Source organism: Erinaceus europaeus, chromosome 1, assembly GCF_950295315.1.
Source record: "Erinaceus europaeus chromosome 1, mEriEur2.1, whole genome shotgun sequence".
Taxonomy (NCBI): Eukaryota; Metazoa; Chordata; class Mammalia; order Eulipotyphla; family Erinaceidae; genus Erinaceus; species Erinaceus europaeus.
Window position 1 is genome coordinate 104060009 of NC_080162.1, and position 24278 is coordinate 104084286.

General features: G+C 37.6%; 1 protein-coding gene across 5 annotated transcripts in view; it reads right to left on the reverse strand.

Annotated features, from left to right (window-relative positions):
- LOC103107945 (protein FRA10AC1) overlaps positions 1-23546 on the reverse strand; it is a 37173-nt gene extending 13627 nt beyond the window's left edge. Inside the window, exons 1-12 of one of the 5 annotated variants that reach the window (XM_007516783.3) lie at positions 23382-23480; positions 23183-23247; positions 21101-21177; positions 19604-19699; positions 19337-19382; positions 14124-14200; positions 12661-12744; positions 11404-11488; positions 7969-8014; positions 4152-4265; positions 2742-2784; positions 220-338 (exon numbers count right to left, since the gene is read on the reverse strand). In XM_007516783.3, the coding sequence (XP_007516845.1) occupies positions 220-338; positions 2742-2784; positions 4152-4265; positions 7969-8014; positions 11404-11488; positions 12661-12744; positions 14124-14200; positions 19337-19382; positions 19604-19699; positions 21101-21177 (787 nt within the window). In that variant the 5' untranslated portion in view covers positions 23183-23247; positions 23382-23480. Of the gene's footprint in view, positions 1-219; positions 339-2741; positions 2785-4151; positions 4266-7968; positions 8015-11403; positions 11489-12660; positions 12745-14123; positions 14201-19336; positions 19383-19603; positions 19700-21100; positions 21178-23112; positions 23248-23381 lie in introns of all 5 variants that reach the window. The other 4 variants (XM_060192135.1, XM_060192123.1, XM_060192131.1 and 1 more) reach the window with 4 other exon arrangements.
- Between the last annotated feature and the right edge of the window lie 732 nt (positions 23547-24278).

Sequence of the window (24278 nt, forward strand, 5' to 3'; positions counted from 1 at the left end):
AAAAGGGAAAATAAATATAAAAAAAAACCTAATCTTGTTCTTAAACTTTATTACAAATTTACATCTAAATTTTCAAGTCAGTTTGCTTTCAACTGTTATAAAACATAACTCTAAGTGTGTTCACCAATTAAATTCCATCTATAAGACACATGGAAGATTAAATTTTGTGTTCAGCAATGTTAAGTAGGTATTATATCTTAACCCCTTAGCCCCCTTTACCTTTATCCTTTTTCTTAGTTGTCTCTTCTGTAGATGATAATCTAGATCTTTTATGTGGTGACTCTTCGTAATCTTTATTGGTTTTATCCTTTCTTTTTTTTGACTTGACTTCTTTTCTCCTTTATATTGAACAATATACAGTTAAAGCTAAGTTTTTTTTAACTTAAAAAAATGGTGAGCCAAAATAATAACTGAATCAGTTAAAATACTTAAGCTATAAATATAATTTACATAGTAAGGACTCCTTTGTCTATAAACATTCAGGTTATTACAATATATTAAGACAATTCTATGAGGTAATGACACCTAGACACTCTAAAACAAAGAACAATTTTTCTAAGTTCTGCTTATCAACCTCAGCAAAAATACAAGTCATAATATTTCTCATTTTGTCCCTTTGTTCACCACTTAAAATAAAATCTCATTTCCTTTCACATAATTAATATGCACATAGTCTTAGCAAACAGCACATAGAAGAAATTCTGAACCATTAGTAAACGTTAACTTCTTCCAGTGAATAAAGAAATATAGTAAAAATATAATACAATAAGAATGTCAGGGCTTTCTGTTAAATCATATACTGACTTTAAACCATTATTTAGTGCTATAGACTTGTTTACATGATTGTCAACACCATGTTGGCAGGCATTTAACTTTAACTGATTTAAGAAAGGGAGTAGAAATAAATAAATCAAATACTTTACTTTTAATGCTGAGACTAAGGATTGAGACATGCAATGGAGGATTATAAGCAACTTACTTCCATATTAATATACTAACATGAAATCTCATGAAACTATACTACTCTTTAAGAAGTAACCACATTCCTGCCTCTTTCATATAAATCATTTCAATTTTGAAAGAGTAAGAAAACCAAGGTCAAAAATTATGCTGGTGTTTTTCAGCATCACTGATGGAAAGGGGAAGAAACTTAAGTTTAGGCTGTTCAAGTTATCTTTAAAAATCTACTTGAAGAATTAAATTGATTTTAATTTTTGATAGGAAACATTAATTATAATAATGGTTTTTTAAATTTCTTTATTGGGGAATTAATGTTTTACATTGGACAGTAAATACAATAGTTCGTGCATGCATAACATTTCCCAGTTTTCCATATAACAATACAACCCCCACTAGGTCCTCTGTAATCCTTCTTGGATCTGTATTCTCCCCACCCACCCACCCCAGAGTCTTTTACTTTGGTGCAATACACCAATTCCAGTTCAGGTTCTACTTGTGTTATAAATTTATTTTTTTCTTAATTTCTATGCCTATACACTTTAAGAAATTGCAGAACTTAATGGATAAAACTCTGGTAGTGGAAACTGTATTGAATTATACCTCCATTGTCTTTATAATATTGTTAATCATTATTAAATCACTAGTAAAAAGTTTTTAAAAAAAGATTTTTTAAGCTTGTTAGGGGAAAAAATAAGACTTTCTTTTTTATATATATGTATTTATTTTCCCTTTTGTTGCCCTTGTTGTTTTATTGTTGTAGTTATTATTGTTGTTATTGATGTCGTCATTGTTGAATAGGACAGAGAGAAATGGAGAGAGGAGGGGAAGACAGAGAGGGAGAAAGATAGACACCTGCTTCACCACCTGTGAAGCGACTCCCCTGCAGGTGGGGATCGGGGGCTGGAACTGCTGATCCTTGCGTTTGCCACGTGCGCTTAACCTGCTGCGCTACCGCCTGACTCCCAATGAAAGACTTTCTATGGCTATTTGCACATATAATCTGACCTACACAATCATAACAGTTAAGACTTTTGTCTGACCAGGGACTCCACCAAGTTTGACTTATAATATGGCAGGCATTATGCCAAGCTCTTCACAAGCACTTTCAAAACATGAAAAAGCTGAGTCCTAGGTGAAGGTTCAAGAAGAGCCCTACTAAGTGCCTAGTAAACTGAGAGAAATAAGCAGGGGTCTTATTTCAACCATGGTCTTATGCAGACTGCAGGACACGAGCACCCTTTCCCCACTCTTTTTTTTTTAAACACCAGAGCACTGCACAGCTCTGGCTTATGGTGGTGTCGGGGATTGAACCTGGGACTCGGGAGCCTCAGGCATGACAGTCTCTTTGCATAACCATTGTGCTATCTACCCCCGCCCTCTCCACTCTTTCTACAGACTTTACTCAGTAGCATGTTAAATCAGTATCAAGGTGCATTATTTTGTAAGAATAGGTTCCAGTGAAAAGTCACCAATGAGGCAGAAGAATCTTCTTACAAAAAACTCCTTTAATACACAATCCCCAAGAATATGATGGTGTCATATTCTTATAAATGAATAGAAGTTCTGACATTTACTTATTAGCTGCATAACTAGACTAGGGGATGGTGAATTCTAATTCCCTGATCCATGTGGCCTGCTAGTATAATGGTAGATATTTATACAAGCAACTAATTAAGCTATCAACCATTTAAGTATATATACATTTAGACACATAGTGAAGATAATCGGCTAAGTCCAACACAATCAGCATTAACAATGGCATTTTAAAAGAAAAACATTACCTGTGGTGAAAATTTAATTTAAAGGAACACTCTTGGCATAACCCTACAAAAGAGAAAAAACAAACAAATATGCCACCAAATTACCAAATTGTTAACAACTAAATTACTATTCTACAGTTTAATATCACAAAATTTTGTTTTTATTTATATTCCATTGCTATAAATATGAAAACCAGATTCTCTCTACTCCAGATATGTAAGAAAAATACTAAAATGCTTGAGAAAATGCAAATACTCTAACATTACTTTAGAAAAATGAGCTGTTTATTCTAAAGCAAATTGTATTTCCTGAGCAGCACTAAGATGTGTCTCACATCAAAGATAAGCAGTGACAGTATGGAGACAGTTATTTCTCAGAAGTGCACTGCACCTAGAATTTTCTAAGGGAAAGTTTTTCAAGTAGTTCCACAACTGTAACTTCTTTTGCCCTACTTTCACTTCACATTGATTTATCCTCATGAGTGATGCCAGGAGGAACTCAGGAACTAGTTGTTGTGAATTAACAAATTGTGGGGAAGAGGTGACAGTGATCTGGCTGAAACATTCTATAACACCACTGATTGTCAGATTTTCCCCCTGCAGGTGGGGGTTGGGGGTTTGAATCCAGGTCCTTTGCACATTAATCAAGGTGCACTACCACCAGGATCTAATATTAAATGTTCTTTACAAACTATAGGTTTATGCCCAGCATTAAAAATGTTTTAGCAATGGGAGTCATGGTGCAAAGTGCAAGGACTGGACTGGTTTGATCCCCGGCTCCCCACCTGCAGGAGTGGCTTCACAGGTGGTGAAGCAGGTCTTCCCCTCCTCTCTCCATTTCTCTCTGTCCTATCCAACAACAATGACACCAATAACAACAACAATAATAATAACTACAACAATAAAACAAGGGCAACAAAAGGAAATAAATGAATAAATTTTTAAAAAATGAAATGTTTCAGCAAGATATAACCATAATAAACACATAAAAATTTTAGGATCTGGAATTCTTTTGAGATTTTTGAAAAGCCTGAGGAAAAGACACTTTTCTCTGGAGTAAGGTGGTAGTGCAGCGGGTTGAGCGCAGGTGGTACAAAGCACAAGGACCGGCATAAGGATCCCGGTTTGAGCCCCCGGTTCAAGTCCCTGGCTCTTCACCTGCAGGGGAGGAGTCACTTCACAAGCAGTGAAGTAGGTCTATAGGTGTCTATCTCTCTCCCTCTGTCTTCCCCTCCTCTCTCCATTTCTCTCTGTCCTATCCAAGAACGATGTCATCAATAACAACAATAATAACCACAAGGGCAACAAAAGGGAATAAATAAATATTTAATAAAAAAATATCTGAACTCAACTCTAAGTTGCTTTAAGTACTTTAAAGTTTAAGTTATTAGATAAACCTCCTCAACCATATTATAACTCAAGTTAACTTACTTAACTTAACAAGTGCATTTCTCTTTTCCCCATGCTCAATATAACCAAAATTAACTTCCCAACTCTTTAAGCCTTCTTTTTCATCACAGCATTTATTTCCGCAGAAAAACTGTCCTACAAAAAAATGCAAAATAAAATATTAGGTGATATTTGGTGACAATATTTTATTATATAATCAGATCTTACCTAAAATTTACACAGCTTACTAGTTTTTATCTGAAATTTATGTAGACTATCAGTTTTATATAGTTAGCATTAAAAAGCAAGTGGTCAAAATAACTGTAGTGTAGTCAGTCAATTTGTATAGAGGTATCAAACAGAAGAGTTGGATATTGAATAACATTAAAAAAAAAAAAGGTCACATAACTGTTGCTCTATTTACAAAATTTTAGTGATTCCCCAATAGGGAATCTTACAGTTTCGAAAGGAAGAGTACTAAAGAGTGTATGTAATGTTCACAAATACTCTAAAAGAATCAGCACATTCTACAAGGTACAATTTACTTATATGTAAATGAGTCCTTCCTATTCAATATTTAAAATGACATTAAAATTGACAACCTTATGTATTAAAATAATGGAATATATTATGTGAACATAAACATTTAAAGCACATTATAAATGCTAACACTTTGAGATGAAGTAAACTAAGAGTCCTATGCTCTAAATTTTAAATTATTGACATCAAAATCAGTAACATTTTATCACACCCATGATACATTTAAATCTTCTGTGAAAAAGATGATTTAAGATTGTTAATCTTAAAGGAAGGAAAAAATAAAACTATTCAACAATTGTCAAACTGGATGAGCAAGGACAAATTCAATCCTTTATTTTTACAAATTAAAAATACAAAATTATATCTCAATGGTTTGTAATAAAAACTTTCCATACATAATTGGTATATTTTGAAAATTATCATATATTTTGAAAATTATCAGTCTAAAAGACTGGTAACTTTTCTACACTACCCCTTTTTACCGATTTCAAATGTACACTTGATTAAATTAAATCTGTACATGCTTAGTATCGATACTGTTGTTAAATAGAAAGAAAACAATAACTTGATAAATTATATTAGTTTTTTTTCCTCTTCCCAATGAATGTTTTCCCTCAGTTAATATGAATTTAGGAAATGTCTACCAATTTTCTAATGGCAGCATCACATACCATCACAACTTAACCTGCTATATTCTTACCTTTAGGTTCCTGACTATTAAGCAATTCTGCTTTGTGTCTTAATGCTTTTCAGCCAACAAGTTGCACATGCTACCATGATGCCAACCTGATTTCCCTGAGCAGTCAACTTCACCAGTGTGTTGTGGAATCCCACCTCCCCAGAGCCCTGCCCCACCAGGGAAAGATAGAAACAGGCTGGGAGGATAGATCTACCTGCTAATGCCCATGTTCAGTTGAGAAGCAATTACAGAAGCCAGACCTCCCACCTTCTGTATCCCATAAAGATTTTTGGTCCATACTCCCAGAGGGATAAAGAATAGGGAACATTCCAACGGAGGGGATGGGGTATGAAACTCTGGTGGAGGGAACTGTATGGAATTGTACCCCTCTTATCCCACAATCTTGTCAATCATTATTAAATCACTAATAAAATAAATTTTAAAAATTCCTTAGGGCACCAAAGTAAAAACCCAGTGGTGAGGGGTAGACATGTAGCTTCCTGGGCCAGTGGGAGGTGGGAGTGGGCGGGAGGGATGGGTCACGGTCCTTTGGTGATGGGAATGGTGTTTATGTACACTCCTAGCAAAATGTAGACATATAAATCAGTAGTTAATTAATATGAGAGGGGGAAATCAATTGTATGTCTCAAAGGTTCTCAAAAGACAAACTGAATCTTTTTAATAGATAGGCTACGTATTTGATATGCGGACTCTCTCAAAAGCCTAGACCAAGTAGATTAGAAGCTTCCAATAGCACAGCTATATACAAGATACTGGGTACTGTACAGCAAACCATAACAAAGGGACTTTTCAAAGTTAACCCAATTAACAAATAATGTGATGATAATATTAACTATTGATTGTCTTTTTGAACCCTAAGACAGCAGGAACCTCACATCTTCACTATAGAGCCCCTACTTCCCCCAGTCCTGGCACCCTTGGATAGGGCTCACTTTCCCGTATGCATCTCCCAATCCATACCAAATAATATTGCATCCGCCGATCACAACCTAACCAAAGCAACGATTGCCATCTCAACATGCTTCACCTCAGAGTGTATCCAGAGACTTCACGTGTGGAATGACAACCCTTCAGCTTCATTACTTGGGTGAGACCTTTCCTTTTATAGTACACTCTAATTTCATCTCAGGTAGTTCACTTTCTAACAAAGTCCCATAACCTAGACATACACCAGTTTCTGTGAGAGAGAGCGTATGTGCACACGTATCCATAAACTACTGCAAAATATATACCTGAAAGCAGGATTACACTAGAGTTTGCAGTGAGTACCTCCCTAACACTTCCTCTCCACTATTCCAAACTTGGGATCCATGATTGCTCAACAAACTGTTTGGCTTTGTATGTTAACTCTCTTTTCAATCACCAGGTTCCAGATGCCACCAGGATGCTGGCTAGGCTTCCCTGGATTGAAGACCCCACCAATGTGTCCTGGAGCTCAGCTTCCCCAGAGACACACCTTATTAGGGAAAGAGAGAGGAAGACTGGGAGTATGGACCGACCAGCCAACGCCCATGTTCAGCGGGGAAGCAATTACAGAAGCCAGACCCTCTACCTTCTGCAACCCTCAACGACCCTGGGTCCATGCTCCCAGAGGGCTAGAGAATGGGAAGGCTATCATGGGAGAGGGTGGGTTATGGGGATTGGGTGGTGGGAATTGTGTGGAGTTGTACCCCTCCTACCTTATGCTTTTGTTCACTAATCCTTTCTTAAATAAAAAATTAAAAAAAAAAATTCCTGGTTTTAATCTAGAAAAGACACTTATTGACAACCTATCAAATGTCTGGTCTTTTGTAGTTAAAACTAAATATTTGGGGTCAATCTCAGTGACACCTTAAAATAAGAATTAGCCTGTATATTTTAATAGATTCAACGGGAAACTTAACTTCTACTTTTAAAATGTGAATTTACAATAATAAAGTAATACCAACAAAATTACTCCAAAAACTGATAACTATAAAGAGTAAAGTGCCCATTCATTGTAGCTTCCTTGGTATAGAATCTTTAACTCTAAATTTTCAGCGCATGGAAAGATATTCTGGTGGTAGAGCATCGGGCTTGCCATGTTAGAGCTCTGGAATTCAATTCCTGACACCACATATGTCAAAATAATGTCCTAATTCTCTCTCTCTCTGACATTAAGTCAACAAACAATTTTTTTTAAATGTATTCTCTATTTATCCTCTTTAATGTTTTAAGGGCAAAAGTTCTTAAGGTAAAAATCCTTATGGCATTACATCTCAACTTCAGTTAATTTATCATGAATACACTTTCTCTAATTTTATTTCTGTGTGTAATCTCTTTTTTTTTTCTCTCTTTTTTTGGATAGGAGAGAAATGGAGAGAGGAAGGGAAGACAGAGGGGGAGAGAAAGACAGACACCTGTAGACCTGCTTGCTTGTGAAGCGAACCCCCTGCAAGTGGGGAGTCAGGGGTTCCAACCGGGATCCTTAAGCTGGTCCTTGCTCTTTGTGCCACATGCATTTAACCCGCTGCGCTACCACCCAGCCCCCTTCTGTGTGTAATCTCTTCTATACATTAGCAATAACCTTACCCAATGATCTCATTTCAATAACGTAACAAAGTAATTTATATCCTACTGAAAAGTAAAATAAAATATTACCTTTCCCTGAAATTACTTCTTTTTCTATTCGCCACCTAAATCCAAACTGATAAGAAATAATTACATTCATGCCAAAATATTAGAGATTAGCTAACCGTGGAGTAAACAATTGATATAATAACAATTGATATAATGACATTTACCAAACCAAAAAGTAAATGATTCCAGCATGACAGGTCTTTCCTTTCCCACATTTTAGTATTCTAGATACTTAAAAATACATTTTAACAATTACCAAATTAGTAAGGGACAATCTTCTTTACTTTTAAACTTCTTTTAAAGTTATAGCTATCTGGCAACAAAACACTTAAATTGGTTAAATAAAACATACATGTATATATAAATATACATATATATATATATACTTATTATGTCTCTAAAAGGGAAAAAAAGCTATGGCATAAAAAATAGAAAGGCAGTATGATCAAGTGTAAAAAGAGTGTGGCTTATGATTTCAGATTACATCTTAGCTCTATCACTTAAACACTATGTAATACTAGCCAAGTTAATCTTTTTATGCCTCAGTTTCTCTACCTGTAAAGTACAAGTAATGCCAGTACCTATTTCTTTGGGTAAAGAAGTGTAAATGGGATAATACACATGTATAAAACACTGAGGATAGTACTATACAAACTATAGCCCTCTGGACATCTATTTTTACCATAAAAACTTTTTATTAGAACACAGTACAGTAGGTACACACACACACACACACACACACACACACACACACACTTGCTAAGCCATGTCACTGTTGTTCAGTCAATACTACGCCCATTGGAAACTGAATGGAATCAGACCCACCATAAACTGTTTAAATAGGCCCAAGAAAAGCAGAGGCCCAAGAGTATCTCATTCACATACCACTGTATATTTCTCACTCTGCTGTAAATGATGGTGACATTCAGGCACCAAAGCATGCAACTCAAGATATAATCAAAGTGAGAAAAACAAACAAACAAACAACCCCACAACCACACCTATTCATCATGTCTGACACTTTTTCTACTACAAAAGCATACTTTAGTACATGTGACACAGATCATGTGGCCTGTAATGGTTAAATTACTATCTGGATCTTTACAAAAAAAATCTTTGCCAACTCTTATAAATGGCTGATACATATTATATATTAGTTGATATAACTACAGTTCTCTCTAACTCACCAAAGAATTCTGATCTCATTCTACACTGGTAAGTCTCTCACTGACAGAACATCCAACATAACTCAGGATTCTGTCATTGGTAAACTTTGGCACAGGCAGAATGGGAAAGAGGAGTGGGGCTAGTGTGTAATCCTAATGGGGAAAACTGTTAACCTCCCTCCAGATTCCTAAACCTAAGTGATTTTTGGATAGCATGATTTTTCTCTAAGGCTCAGTTGTAGAATCATGCAGATCCAACATATCATTCATTAAGTAGCTCTGTAACTTTTAATGGCTATAACTCTTTCCTTTTTGTGTGTAAAGAAGAGGGTGGTAGTAACCCTAACTCACAGGTGGCTGTTATTAAGAGAGGTAATTCAGACAAAGTGCTAAGTCTGGTTAACTTTAGTTATTTTTTTCCAATCATCTATTACTCAAATTAGACCATTTTGTATTTTAAGTGCAAATGAGGGATCAAAATGTTCTAAAACCCAACAAAAGTCCAAATTTAGGGGAAAAGTAATTGTCTGATTCTATTTTTTGTTGTTGTTGTTTTTGTTGTTACTGTTAACATTGCCAGAACTGAGCAAGATCTTAGCACTAAAACTTCCTCCAGTGCTGTTGTGGGCTGGGCTCAAAGTTGGGTCTCACAAAAGGCAAATAAGGCCCAGTATTCAGGTGAGCTATTCTGCCATCCCTATTTCTATTTTAATCTCATTCTTCTTCTAGCGTTTGCCCTTCTTCTGTAGCCAGTCAACAGCGTCAGGTTGAGCCTGATGTAAAGTTTCGAGACCTCCTTTGAATCTGGAGAGGTGGCAGTCGTTGACTATGTGGGTCATAGACATAAATGTATGGGAAAATTGCTTGTTAGGATGTCTTTTGAAGGACCAAAGTGTATAGCCATAATTTCAACCTTTTCCTCCATTTATTCAACAAGAAATTATTAAACTACTATTTATTGGGTATGGTATACTGCTAACGATGAAAAAGTGATTATTAAGAATCTGCTACTCTAAAGGTTATAATCATGGGGGGGGGGGGATATAATCAAGTACAATATGTCCTACTAGTTACAGAGAGCATGGAGTGTTGCCTCAATGTCTTTATAACCCTTTCTTTTTTTTTTTTTGCCTCCAGGGTTATTGCTGGGGCTCAGTGCTTGCACCATGAATCCACTGCTCCTGGAAGCCATTTTTCCCCCTTTTTGTTGCTCTTGTTGTTGTAGCCTTGTTGTGGTTAATATTGTTATTGTTGATGTCGCTCATTGTTGGATAGGACAGAGAGAAATGGAGAGAGGAGGGGAAGACAGAGGGGGGAGAGAAAGACACCTGCAGACCTGCTTCACCACCACCTGCGAAGCGACTCCCCCGCAGGTGGGGAGCCGGGGGCTTGAACCAGGATTCTTAACCCAGTCCTTGCGCTTTGCACCATGTGCACTTAACCCACTGTACTACCGCCCAACCCCTATAATCCTTTCTGAAATAAATTTTCCTGCTGACAGGTCATGTGCAAGAAATAAGACATACTGACTTCCTGATAATACAATTATATGATCATAAACCTGGACTTTTGTGTAAAAATTATCTGGAAGTGTAATTTGTTCTTGTAACAGAATCTAATGATAGGTGATACAGTAATACAACTAAATTCCAAGGATGAAAGGGAATAAAGCAACAAAAGAGAATAAGGGTGTGGGAAATAGGCTGCAACTCATTAAGTACCATATCTCCAGTCTCTCTCTGCAGTGGTGTGTGTGTGTGTGTGTGTGTGTGTGTGTGTGTGTGACACTTATCTAGGATCTGGTTATTTAAAACACCGCCTCTGTATAAGTAAACTGATGAGAAAACAAATTGATGAATTAACTTTACTAAAATAGACATTAAATAAATGAAGATGTTCACCTGACTCTAAATGGTAGTCTATTTAGGGACAAAGAAGCCTATCAATTTCAAACATCATCTATGAAATGGAGGCATCAGTCTATGGTATCATATCATATAAAAATCACAAAAGGCTCTAGATTTCACTCAGGATGAAACAGGATCTAGTAGCCACTTGTGTTTAATTTTAGACTTTTCACGCCTCCGCTCACAAAAAGCACCCTTAACTGAGGGGCCCTTTATAAATTCCACAGCTGTAGGTTAAATGGTACAAAATGATACTGCATAGTTGCAGGGCAGCTTAGACTAGAATTAGCAGCATTATAAAAATAATGTGGGGCATGGTGATCTAATGAAAAATTAATATTATACTTGAATAAGAGCCTTCTATAAATATCTGGAAGGCATACCTTATTTTCTTTGTATCTACTGAGATCTGCTATGCAGTATTCCTTGAATAACTTATCATAGTATTTCTTTGCAAGTCTCTTCTCCCTAGGTCCATAAAGAAGTATAAGCATTTTATACATGTATCAGCAATTGCATTTCCTATACACCATTAACCGCTCCAATTAAAAGAGAAAGTATAAGCTCTGCTTGTTTAGAAATTCAGCCAAGTCATACTTTGCTATTTGGAAACAAAGTCAAATAGCATACATAATAATATAAATATTAATGCTTAGAAAATTACTATTGACATGTACATAAAATATCTAAATATTAACTATTAGTGGTTCTCTTAGGGGAAGAAGAATGACAGAGATTGACACAGATGAGACTTGTCCTTAATATTTTTACTCTTTGTGCTGCTTTTATCTTTTAAAACATTTTCAGTTGTTACTCCCTTCCCCCCAGTTTTTTAATTTTTATTTTTTTTTATTTGATAGGAAGGAAAGAGAGAAATTGAGAGGGGAGGTAGAGACAGACAGGGAGAGAGAAAAGTGAAACACCTGTAGTTCATGAAGCTTCTCCCCTACAGGTGAAGACTGGGGGCTTGAACCCAGATCCTTACCACTGGCAATATGCACCACTACTCAGTCCCTCCTTCAATTTTTTTAAATATTTATTTATTTCCTTTTGTTGCCCTTGTTTTTTATTGCTGTTGTAGTTATTATTGTCGTTGTTGTTAGATAGGACAGAGAGAAATGGAGAGAGGAGGGGAAGAAAGAAGGGGGAGAGAAAGATAGAAACCTGCAGACCTGCTTTACCGCTTGTGAATGACTCCATTATAGGACAACACACTGCACTGTAAAAATAATGTGTTCTTTTTTAAGAGAGTCAAGCAGTGGAAAGTCGGTTAAAACTACTAGAGATTATCAAAAGAACCAAACCAGATTTTGTAGTCTGCAGCATAATTTCATGTCTTCAATACAGAACTGTTTCATGAAAGGGCTGAATTCGTTGGATAGATGACAATGTGAAAAAAGAACTTGGAGGGCGGGGGAGATAGCATAATGGTTATGCAAACAGACTTTCATGCCTAAGACACTTAAGTCCAGGTTCAATCTCCTGTACCACCATAAGCCAGAGCTGAGCAGTGCTCTGGTGTTTCTGTCTCTCTGCATCTCTCTCACAAATTAAATAAATAAATAAATAAAAGAACTTGGAGTAGAGGAGAAGTCAGACTGAAGCACCTGACACAATATGTCTCTAGTGGCGAAAATTACCAATTCATGTCCATTTCATCCTCCTCATTCCACAGGAATCTATGGTTTTCTCGTATAACGTCCATATCAGTCTTGTCATTTTCCCTGGAAAATGAAACTATTTCAATTTAATATAAAAACAAAATTAGTCAGATTTAGGTTGAATCATTTTTTCTAAAACGCCTAAGTAAACATCCAAGACCAAAAGATAAAGAACACTTTATGTGTAAAAAAAAAAAAAAAAAAAATACATACACCTATAAAAGTTACTTTAGTATCTTTTTTTTATATATTTATTTTCCCTTTTGTTGCAGTTATTATTGTTGTTGTTACTGATGTCGTTGTTGTTAGATAAGACAGAGAGAAATGGAGATGTTAGATAGGACAGAGAGAAATGGAGAGAGGAGGGAAAGACAGAGAGGGGAGAGAAAGATAGACACCTGCAGACCTGCTTCACCACCTGTGAAACGACTCCCCTGCAGGTGAGGAGCTGGGGGCTGGAACCAGGATCCTTACGCAGGTCCTTGCGCTTTGCACCATGTGCACTTAACCTACTGCGCTACCGCTCGACTTCCGTTACTTTAGTATCTTAAAAAGACATTCATAAAGAATATTGCTTGCAACAGAAACCAGTTGCAGGAGTTAGGCATCCATCCCGCTCTAGCAATGGTTTCAACTTACAAGTACTGTAAAATCACTAAAACTAGAATTAGAATTCTAAAACCTGAAAAGACATTAATAGGAAAGGCATTAAATTTCAGAATTTAATCAAGTTAGTATCACTATTTGAAGTTTAATTTTAAAAATACCTGAAGCCTCCCATTCTTCACTTCACTACAACCATCTGGGGAAACTGAAGGAGGAAGATGAAAGTGAGGAAGAAAGTGGATGTTTCCTCAAAATTCAAGTGGTTTGGAAACAGCACAAAAGATACAGGTTAAATTGCAAAGGAAGGTTAAGTTTGGAATAAATGAGACAGTAGAGTTTTCTGAGATCCTACTAACTCAAGAAAATTAAGTTAGAGAAAAAATAATGCACACAAAACTAAAAGGCTCTGGAAAAGAAAGCCTCAAAGGAAGAAACTTTCTATGTGGTTAATGTGAAAGTGAGTTTTGTTTTGTTTTGTTTTCTGCTTGCTTTTTGAAAACACAAGCCCAAAATGGAGGTTTTTAAGTTAACCACTTCAAAGATTCTTGCCAAAAAGTAATGACCACACAATCAGGGGCTCCTTGTGTAGCCTGTTTTTGCCAGGCAGAGAGCTCTGACTCAGCAGGCGAGGAGAATACCTAAGGTCTGTTGCTAATGAAATGGGCTTCATGATGAGCTACTCAGCTAGGACTATCAACAGCTTTTGCATTCTATGACAGAATAAGGAAAGTAGAGTGGGAAGTATGGGAGAGAGACAAAAGAAGATGGCTGTAGCTATGGGCTTTCAAAGACATCCAAAGCTCCACTCCATTCTCTGTGAACTTTGTGATACTTACCCCACTCTCCTGAAGTCTTCTTTTTTGCCGCCATAGTATAAAATATAGTCATTTACAAATTTTGTATGTCTTTGATACTGAAATGCAAAAATGTAAGGCTTTTATTCACTTAGGAATTTGGTGTGTTATAGCATCAAAAGCATAATATTAAGACTATTTCTTAAAAGACTTACTTATTTCCCACTACTATAGGAGGTCTGCTTCATGCAGGTGTCTGTCTCTCCCTCTTTATTTCCCTGTCCTCTCAATTTCTCTCTGTCCTATCAAATACAAATTGGGTGGGGGGGGGGGCAAGAAAAAATAGCCACTAGGAACAGTAGATTTGTAGTGTAGGCAGAGCCCCAGCAATAACCCTGGAGGCAATATATATTTATCTATATCTATATCTATATCTATTCTCTCTGATGGCAGGAAAAAAAGATTTACTTAATTAACGAGAGAGAAACCAGAGTACTGCTATGTAGTTCTAGGGGTTGAACTCAGGGCCTCAGGTCTATAAAGCACACAATCCACTAAGCCACCTCCTGGTTGCTATATATATGTGTATATATATATTCCTTTTTGTTGTCCTTGTTTTTTATTATTGTTGTTGTTATTGATGTTGTCGTTGTTGGATAGGACAGAGAGAAATGGAGAGAGGAGGGGAAGACAGAGAGGGGGAGAGAAAGACAGACATATGCAGACCTGCTTCACTGCCTGTGAAGTGACTCCCCTGCAGGTGGGGAGCCGGAGACTCGAACTGGGATCCTTAGTCTGTCCTTGCGCTTAGCACCACCTGAGCTTAACCCACTGCGCTACTGCCCAACTGGCGCTATTTATATTTTTTTTAATTTGCATGCTTCTATTTAAATGTCATGCATCCACAAGAGTAAATATTAAAGAGCTAAGAATGAGCACTGTAGAGGAGTTGTTGCTTTCTCCTATGTATTGTTTTGAAAATTTCTTGAGCATGTATTTACTCTTGGGATAAAATACAACTCTAAGAGAAAGAGAGCTTCTTCTTGTTCTATTGCTAGACTGCATATAGTCCCACACTACCATTCATTCTCATCTAACAATATGGAAAATAAAATGCAGTTTCTAAAATGAAAGCTCAAGGGGTAGGTAGACTTTATCTTTCATTAATATAAAATACATTTAGCCATTTTAGTAATGGTTAAAAATTCAACTTTTATAATATTAAATTTTCACATTTGACTTTCAAAATAAAAGTATGTTATATTTATACTTGCTTTTAATATTCAAAGAATCAACAGTTGTGCTCCTTCTTTATGAAGCACAAGACATACAGCATGCAAATATTTTACTTGTTTGGAAAAGTTCAGTGATACACCCTCCAGAACTGAACATGCATATAATAGAGTCGAGCTTATCTACTTTATCTGTAACTATACCATAACTTTATTAAAGGTAGTGATTTAGTTGGTAAGAACGTTTTAATTGAAATATGTCTCTTCCAAAATTGGCAAGAGAGCTGTATCAACAGATCACTAGTAAAGGGTGTATCTAGTCACGGTGTGGCGTAAGTTTGAATCCCAGCACCACATGAGAGACGCTATGGAAGCAGAGAAAGCTCTGGCACTGTGTTACTACCCCTCCTCACTCTCCTCCCCACCTCCCCAAAGACACACATACACCTCTCTCTGAATGAAAAAGCAGACCCTAGTGATAAAATTGCACATACATGAGAACTTCAGTCGGAAAAAATAATTAACAAAAGCGGCAGCAAGGCAGTTAATGCTTAAGAGAAAGAAGCCTCAGGTATCCAGAGATCTGAGTTCTAGCCCTTGGCCTATCACTAAGTGGTTGTGTAGTCATGGCAAGTCACTCAATTTTTCTTCCTAAAAATATATATGGTGACCTGGGCAGTGGCAGAGTAGATAAGGTATTGTACTCTCAAGCATGAATGAGGTCCTGAGTTCAATCCTCACCATCACACATGCCAGAGGTGATACTCCAGTTCTTCTCTCCCTCTCATTAATGAAATTTAAAAACTAAAGATGCATATATTTATGTATTTATTTCCTAAGAAGAACAGAGAGGAGGAAAGAGAGATAGAAAGAACCAGAGTTGGGGCTGGGTAGTGGTGTACCTGGCTGAGTGCACATGTTGCTATGTGCAAGGACCTACATTCAAGCTCCTGGTCCCCAACTGTTGGGGGGAAGCTTCACAGGGGTGACGTAGTGCTGCAGGTACCTCTCTTTCTCTTTCCTTATCTTTTTAAATTATTATTTATTCCCTTTTGTTGCCCTTGTTTTTTTTTTTTTTTTTCATTGTTGTAGTTATTGTTGTTGTTGGATAGGACAGAGAGAAATGGAGAGAGGAGGGGATGACAGAGATGGGGAGAGAAAGACACCTGCAGACCTGTTTCACCGCCTATGAAGGGACTCCCTTGCAGGTGGGGAGCAGGGGGTTCAAACCAGGATTCTTACACCGGTCCTTGTGCTTTGTTTGCGCCACATGCGCTTAACCTGCTGCGTGGACTCCCCTTTCCCTATCTTCTTCCTCTTCCATCCCTGCCTCTTTGTCTGTCTCTACGCAATGAATGAATGAATGAATGAATGAACAAATGAACACCAGAATACTGCTCAGCTCTGGCAACAGCAGTACCAGGGACTAAGCCTGTGGCATTTGGGGCCGTGGGCATGCAAGCTGGTATAATAAGAGTTAGAGTTATCTCCTAGGCCCAAGTCACTCAAGGCTTTAAAGGTTAGGGTCAGCAAACTTTCTTCAGTGAAAGGTTAAAATATGCAGACACAGCTCTGTCACAATGGGTCAGCACTGCAATTTTAGCATGAAAGTAGTCACAAATAATATCTAAATGAAAAAGTTATGCCCCAAGGGAAAAAAAAATTTAAAAAAAACCAAGTAGTAGTAGAACTTTGCTTCCAGGAAGATATAGTAGACAAAGATGTACTTGTTATTCTTCCCACTAAGAGCAAATATAAAACTGTGAGGTCTTTATGCAAACACAAAGACCTAAAAGACCTGAAAGGAAGTGAGTAGAAGGCACATCAGCCAGGAACCTCAGTAAAGATCCACAGAAGGATCATGTGGTGAGCTCCCCAGGTTTCCTCTTATTCTTCCAAGTCCCAAACTTGGAAGCAAAGAAACTGTCAACCTGGAGCCAGGCTGTGGCACATCTAGTTAAACACTCATATTACAGTGCACAAGGACTCCGGTTCAAGCCCCTAGTCCCCACCTGTAGGCGGCAAGCTTCATGAGTGGTGAAGCAGGACTGCAGGTGCCTCTCCCTCTCCCTCTCCCTCTCTCTCCTTATCTCCCCCTCTCCTCTCAATTTCTGTCTCTACTCAATAGTAAATAAAATAAATTTTAACAATTAAAAAAAAAAAGAAGAATCGGGAGATGAGATCTATGGAAAAGCTAAGCTACTGGGTCAAGAGATAAAAGGGAAAAAGATGAATTGGTGATGAGAGCACTTCTACAACTTAAATAGGAAAGTTTCCAATGGAGGGGATGGGATGAGGAACTCTGGTGGTGGGAACTGTATCCCTCTTATCCAATGGACTTGTCGATCATTATTAAATCAATATTTTTTAAAAAAAAGAGATACGATTAGTAATGAAAATAAAAAGAAACATAATTATTGGTACGGTATACATCTAATTAGCATCCAAGCCTTGACCACACTGATAAATGCCCAGAAATACAAAGCATCTTTCTTGACCTCTCTTTCAATTTCCAATATTCTCAAGAATAATATACATGATAAATTCCTGTCAACCAGCAGTTAAGTGTCATGAGTCCCACTCTTATAGAACAGTTGAGCTGAGATGGGAGTAGTTGAACAATAGTCCTACATCCCACTTGAGAGTTTAAGTCACAGCAGGACTAATAATAAAAGTCCACAAAACAAACTGTTTAAATGCAAGTTTACAAAGACCCTTAAAACAGTCAAGAACCAAGTAGGAAGAGAATACAAGTTAAAATAAGGCTGAAGATAGGAGTAAAAAAAAAATGAGACATGCTGTTTGGCAAAAACAGATTAGAAAAAAATGTGCCTCCTTGTTGTTGTTCTTTATTTTATGTACTTATTTATTTATTGCCACCAAGGTTCTTGCTGGAGCTCAGTGCCTACACAATGCATCTACTCCTTTCTGCAGTCATTTTTTCCCCCTTAACTTAAAAACAAATTTTTCCCTTAATTAAAAAAAAAAATTTATATTTATTTTCCCTTTTGTTGCCCTTGTTGTTTTTCATTGTTGTTGAAGTTATTATTGTTGTTGTTACTGATGTCATTGTTAGATAGGACAGAGAGAAATGGAGAGAGGAGGGGAAGACAGAGAGGGGGAGAGAAAGAGAGACACCTGCAGACATGCTTCCCCACGCGTGAAGTGACTCCCCTGTGGGTGGGGAGCCGGGGGCTCGAACCGGGATCCTTATGTGGGTGCTTGTGCTCTGTGCCACGTGTGCTTAACCCGCTGCGCTACTGCCCAGCTCCCTTTCCCCCTTAATTTTTAAAATAAATTTACTGTGATAGAAATAGAGAGAAATAGAGTGAGAGGGGATGAGAGAAAGAGGCACCTGCAGCTTGCTCCACCTTTCTCCTTGCAGGTAGGGATCAAGGATTTGAACCCAGGTTGTCAAGCATGGTAACTTCTGCACTTTACTGGCTGCATCACTGCCCAGCCCTTGCCTGATTACTTTTGTCTCTAAATTTTCTCATATACTGTAACAAAAAAAAATTCCCCATCTATTGTTAAAAATGTTTTTTTAAAGGTTTTTAATATTTATTTATTATTGGATAGACACAGAGAGAAACTGAGGGGAGAGGGGTAGATGGAGAGGGAGAGAGATGGAGAGACACCTGCGGCCCTGCTTTACCACTTGTGAAACTTTCTCCCTGCAGGAAGGGGCCAGGGGCTTGAACCTGGGTCCTCGCACACTGTAATGGGTGTGTTTAACTAGGTGTGCCACCACCTGGCCCCTAAAATGTTTATGAAACAGAAGGACTATTTTAAAATAACCTACTAGTGTGGTCTGGGAGATGGCTCAGTGATATAGCTTTGGACTCTCAAGCATGAGGTACTCAGTTCGATCCCCAACAGACACAAGTGCCAGAGTGATGTCTGGTTCTTTCTCTCTCCTCCTATCTGCCTCATTAATAAATAAAGAAAATCTTAAAATAATAAATAAATTAAATTAAATAAGCTACTAGTTATAAAAATTTGGAAACAAACAAAAAAGGATACAGCATCCATAGCTATGAGGTGAAATCTTCTATTTCTTGCTTCTTCCCTATTAAGACAAATTGTATTTTTTAAGTACATTCATATTCACGATCTTTCTCAAACACCCTTTTCCTTCTGTATTATAATCAATATAATCAGCACCCAAGCCTGTGAAATCACAAAAACATTTTAAACCAAACCAAGTTAATTCAAGCTGGGAAACAGCTTGCAAGTCAGAGTCTAAGTCACAGCACAGCAAAATAAGTATTTTACTTTGATGTAACATACCTATCCAGCAATTCTGCTGCGACTTGTTTATGGGCCACTTTTCCATGTTTTTCTTTCTGAAATGGCTTTTTGAGTAGTAAATCATCTTCAACTGTCCTAGTTTATTAAGAGGGAAAATTAGCAAGAGTTATTTTCTTTCAAAGGGTATTTTCTGGGCGGAGGTAGTTATAATGGTTATGCAAACATATTCTCATGCCTGAGGCTCCAAAGTTCCAGGTTCGGTCCCCACACCACCATAAATCAGAGCTGAGGAGTGTTTTCTGTTCCTTTTTGTTTTCATAATTAGAACAAGTTGCGAGGAATGAAAATCTTAAGAACAACAGAGCTTTAATAAGACATTTTACATTATCTTTAAATCATTTATTTTACTTTATCCTTATGTAACAGTGAAGATACAAATAACAAAAAACATGAATTCTACTGTCAGACAATGTAGGTTTCTGAATTCCAATCCTGGTTGTCATTAACTGTGTTAGTTTTAAAGAGTAATGTTTGTCATACTATATTATTATATTATAATTAATAATTTTAATATTTATCTCTGTACCATAATCACCCTCATAAGTAAACTATAAATTAGAGATGACAAAGTTCTTGATCACTAACATTACAGAAAAAAAGGAGTGAGTACAAGTGATGGACACCATAGATGATCAGCCCTAATTATTTAAAGAGTTATAACCCTGGAGCAAAGGAGACTATTCAACTAGATTTGCTCAAATTCCACTATAAAGAAGCACTGTGCTTAAATGAAAATATTGAGAAATGTAGAGCACTGCAAAATGTAATGTCACTTATTACTATTCTTTTGATTATCTATGAAGACTTGAGCACCCTAAAACAATGTTCAGTCCCATTAAGTATGCCTAATAGACTATTATCAATGTGAAATAATCAACTTTTTTTTCCTAAGCTTGGTTTATGTCACCTAGTCAACTATTTCTTAATGAATAAAATAAAGTTTCTAAGCACCAAAAGAGAAAGATCACTAATCATAGCAGCTCCACCAAGATTTAACCGTATAAGACCCATGCTTTATCTGTTAGTGTTTCTTGTCGCTTCCAATTCAGTTAAAACTTGCATGATCTTCCCGTGACCACCTACTCAGAGCCTACTGCTTCACAAAACTCTAAAATTGTGCTACATTATGTGCTACATATTATCCCCCAATTTGAACTCATCTTGAAGTTAAATACCAGTAAAGAGGCCAACAACCTGTCCCTTACCTCTAACATTTATAAGGTAAAAAGTCCTTCCCAGTGAATGAAAATAGATACAACTGAAAAATCTAGGGTCATTCTTCCTTCCTTCTGATTTGCTTCCCTTTCCATAAATCCTTTCACAATACTTCCTCACTTTTTACACAGCTGTTCTAAATTTTTAACTCAATTCATTTGTTGTCATGTATTCTTCACATGAAAACACAAATAAAAAAAACTTTTCATAATATTTATAGCTCATCTCCAACTAGAAAAAAAACAGTAAAAATTTACTTACTTTTTTTTCCCTTTTCTAGATTCCCCACAGTGTTCATCATCACTAAAATCAGAGTCATAGTCTCCATGGCCATGCATCTGTAAGAATTTATAAAATCAGTTACCTAGGATCTAAGTTGGCAATCAGAATAGTTTTTTTTTTTAAAAAGTTATCTTTAAAACCCCCCAATTAGTATGTATGTTGTCACTGTGTTGTAGGAAAAAGGAATACGTTGGGAAATCTTGTTTCAAAAGACAGTGTTGCCTCAGGGGGAAAATTTCCTATCTCCCCAAAATACTGGTCAGCACACTTCATCCACCATCAAAGTAGTCACAACACTTTTAAAGTATTATGGCAGGTTCATCACTATTTATGGGTTATCCAATCATCTAAAGTTTTCATTGATTTTTAAAATAACAAACTCACTCTTTAACGGCCATCTGAACACCAAGGGAAGCTGCTACACTTTGACCTTTTCACTGAAAAACCAGGTCTGCATGATGACCTATGAGTACATGCGAAGCTCAATAATGCTTCACTTTTGTTTGAGTCTGAGGAGTAACTTGCTATATACTTACTATAAACTTTGTGATACATATTTTACAATCATTTTTCAAATTTGCAAGTTAACTCATCTCCACTTTAGAGATGAATAAAGGACACAGGAAGTAAACTGATTATACAGAGCAAATAAGTAGGTTGATCTACTTTTCTTTCTTTTTTTTTTAACTAGAGCACTGGTCATGGCGGTGCTGAGGATTGAACCTGGGGCCTTGGAGCCTCAGGAATGAGAGTCTCTTTGCATAACCATTATACTACCTACACCCATGATCTGATTTTCTTAAACCTATGATTTCAACTACTCTGAATTATCTCTTTGGAATATGTTAACATTTTGTTACATTCCTTTAGATTTATTACTATAATTGATCAATTTTTCCCCAACATACATGAAAATTTCCTTGCTTTTTAAACCCTACTTTCTTCAAGATAAAACTACTTGCCCAATGGCCTAGTCAACTTTATTTTGCCTCATTTTTCTTAATTAAAATTCTTAGGCCGTAAGATTTCAATTATCATTGAACTATGTTAGAACTAGTCTCTAGTTTCAGTATTACACTGGGACAGATGATTTGACCATTGGATGTCATATAAATATCCCATACCTATATGTAGAATGGCAATGTTTTTAAGCTTTAATGTTCACTATAGCAACTACAGCAGGAATAAAAAATTTTAAAAAAAAGAAGCAAGCACTCCCTAAACTTCATTGCACTGAACTTAAGGCATAAGGTATATTTCTATTTCTAGCGACTTTAAGTAAGTTTCTCATCTCTTTGAGCTTCACGTACATCAAATCATCTTTAGCTCCTGTGAGCCTGTGATCTTCCTGTCATTCCATTTTTCAGATAGAGGTGGTTGGGTGTACACCTGTCTCTCTGCACATAATTCTATAAAGGAGCAGCCCAGCGCAGGTTGAAAGGCCAGTTACAACTCCACCCACGGTAACATCTTTCATCAGCTTACAGACACACTTGGTTCTTAGGTTAACTCCTTGCTTTTGTATATATGCATATGCATACACATATATAGACATTTATATTTACACATACATATAGATAATACACACACATATATATATTTACACACACGTATATATCCATGCCATATTCCCCTCTCACTGCTGCTCAGCTCCTCCCTTCCTTCCCCTCTTGACTTTTAACATATTCCAAAGAGAAAATTTGGAAATAGTTGAAATCATGGGTTTAAGAAGACCTGGCTGACAGCTTATTTGCTCCGTGTAACCAGTTGACTTTAGAGCTTCGTCCTGGGACGCGCCTGGCAGGATTCAAGTCCTAGCTCTGCACCTGCCACCTGCCCTTTCCTGGGTCGTGTTCCGTCGCCTCTCCGAGCCGTGTTCCCTCTCAGATGACACTGCTCGGGACTGCGGACGGATCAGTCGGGACCGAGTGTCTAAACGTCTGAAGCAGAGGCTCCTGTGACCTCGGCTTTGCGTTTACCTCACCACCCACCTCCCCTTCTCCTTTCCCTGGAGGTGTCGCCCGCCTCCCGGTCGCCGTGGGCTGAATCGCTCTCACTCACTTCTGGTTACGAAATCAAATGATAGGGCACGAGTGAAACTTGTTCCCGCTGGGTGTCTCCAGAATCTATCAATTACAAAAAAAAAAAAAAAGTATAAAAGAAAAAAGAAAACACCAAAATCCCACTTAGTAGGGGGAGGAACACGTTCCTGAGCTCCCTCTCTCAGATCCCAAATACACTCACGACCCCTCACACCCACCCCTTCCCTTCCTTCCCGATTGGCCCCGGGATCCTTGTTTCTTTGGCCGCTGTTTCGGGCGATGGTGCAATTAAGCCGCTGGAGCTTCAACCTCAGGCTCAGCGCAACCTACCGCCGCCCACCCCGCGCCTCTCCCTACGGGTCCCCACAGGGCGCCGTTTCCGGTCCGGTCGCGTGTCACCTCTAAATGGCACCGTCTCCCCCACCACCACCCATACCGGAAGCACCGATCTTGTGTTACAGTTAAAACACTTTCTGGAAACAGGATCAATGAAAAGAACAGGGCCGGGAAAGGAGTCTGAGGCTTCAGGCTTTCTGCAATTCTCAAGCACCTTTTTTTTCTGCCCCTCCCTTCCTTTCCCTCTCCGTGCATTCTCGGTCCTCTCTCTTCAGAGTCCAGCATTTAATATCACACTAAGCCTACCTCCCTCTTGAGAAATTAGTTGTTTTTTTTTTTTTAAGAAAAATATGTGTCTGCATAGCACCGCCGTCCTCTTTCTAGTAACCTTACCAACGCCTCCTCCTCGGAGCCATCCTCGTTGAGAGACTGTCTCTCCTCTGCTCCCCTCCTCCTTCCTTCCCTCAATAAAAACGGTTCTCATAATTAGAATAAAAATAACTTTCCATCGTTTCACCACCCACACAATAGAAACCATTCCAAATGCAGCGCCGGAGGCAGAGATGTTCGTCGAATTTTTGAGGATAAGAATAATGCTGAGAGCATAGGGGCAATTTCACAGGGTGGTAGATCTGTCTGCAAGGAAGCTGCCTAGCAAAGGTGTAAAAAGGGATCCAATGTAAATACTGAAATAACAACAATGCAGGAAAAGGTTTAATTATTTTAAGCTCCTCCAGGTATTTCCCATGTTAAGACATGTGGACATCGTGACAACCCCA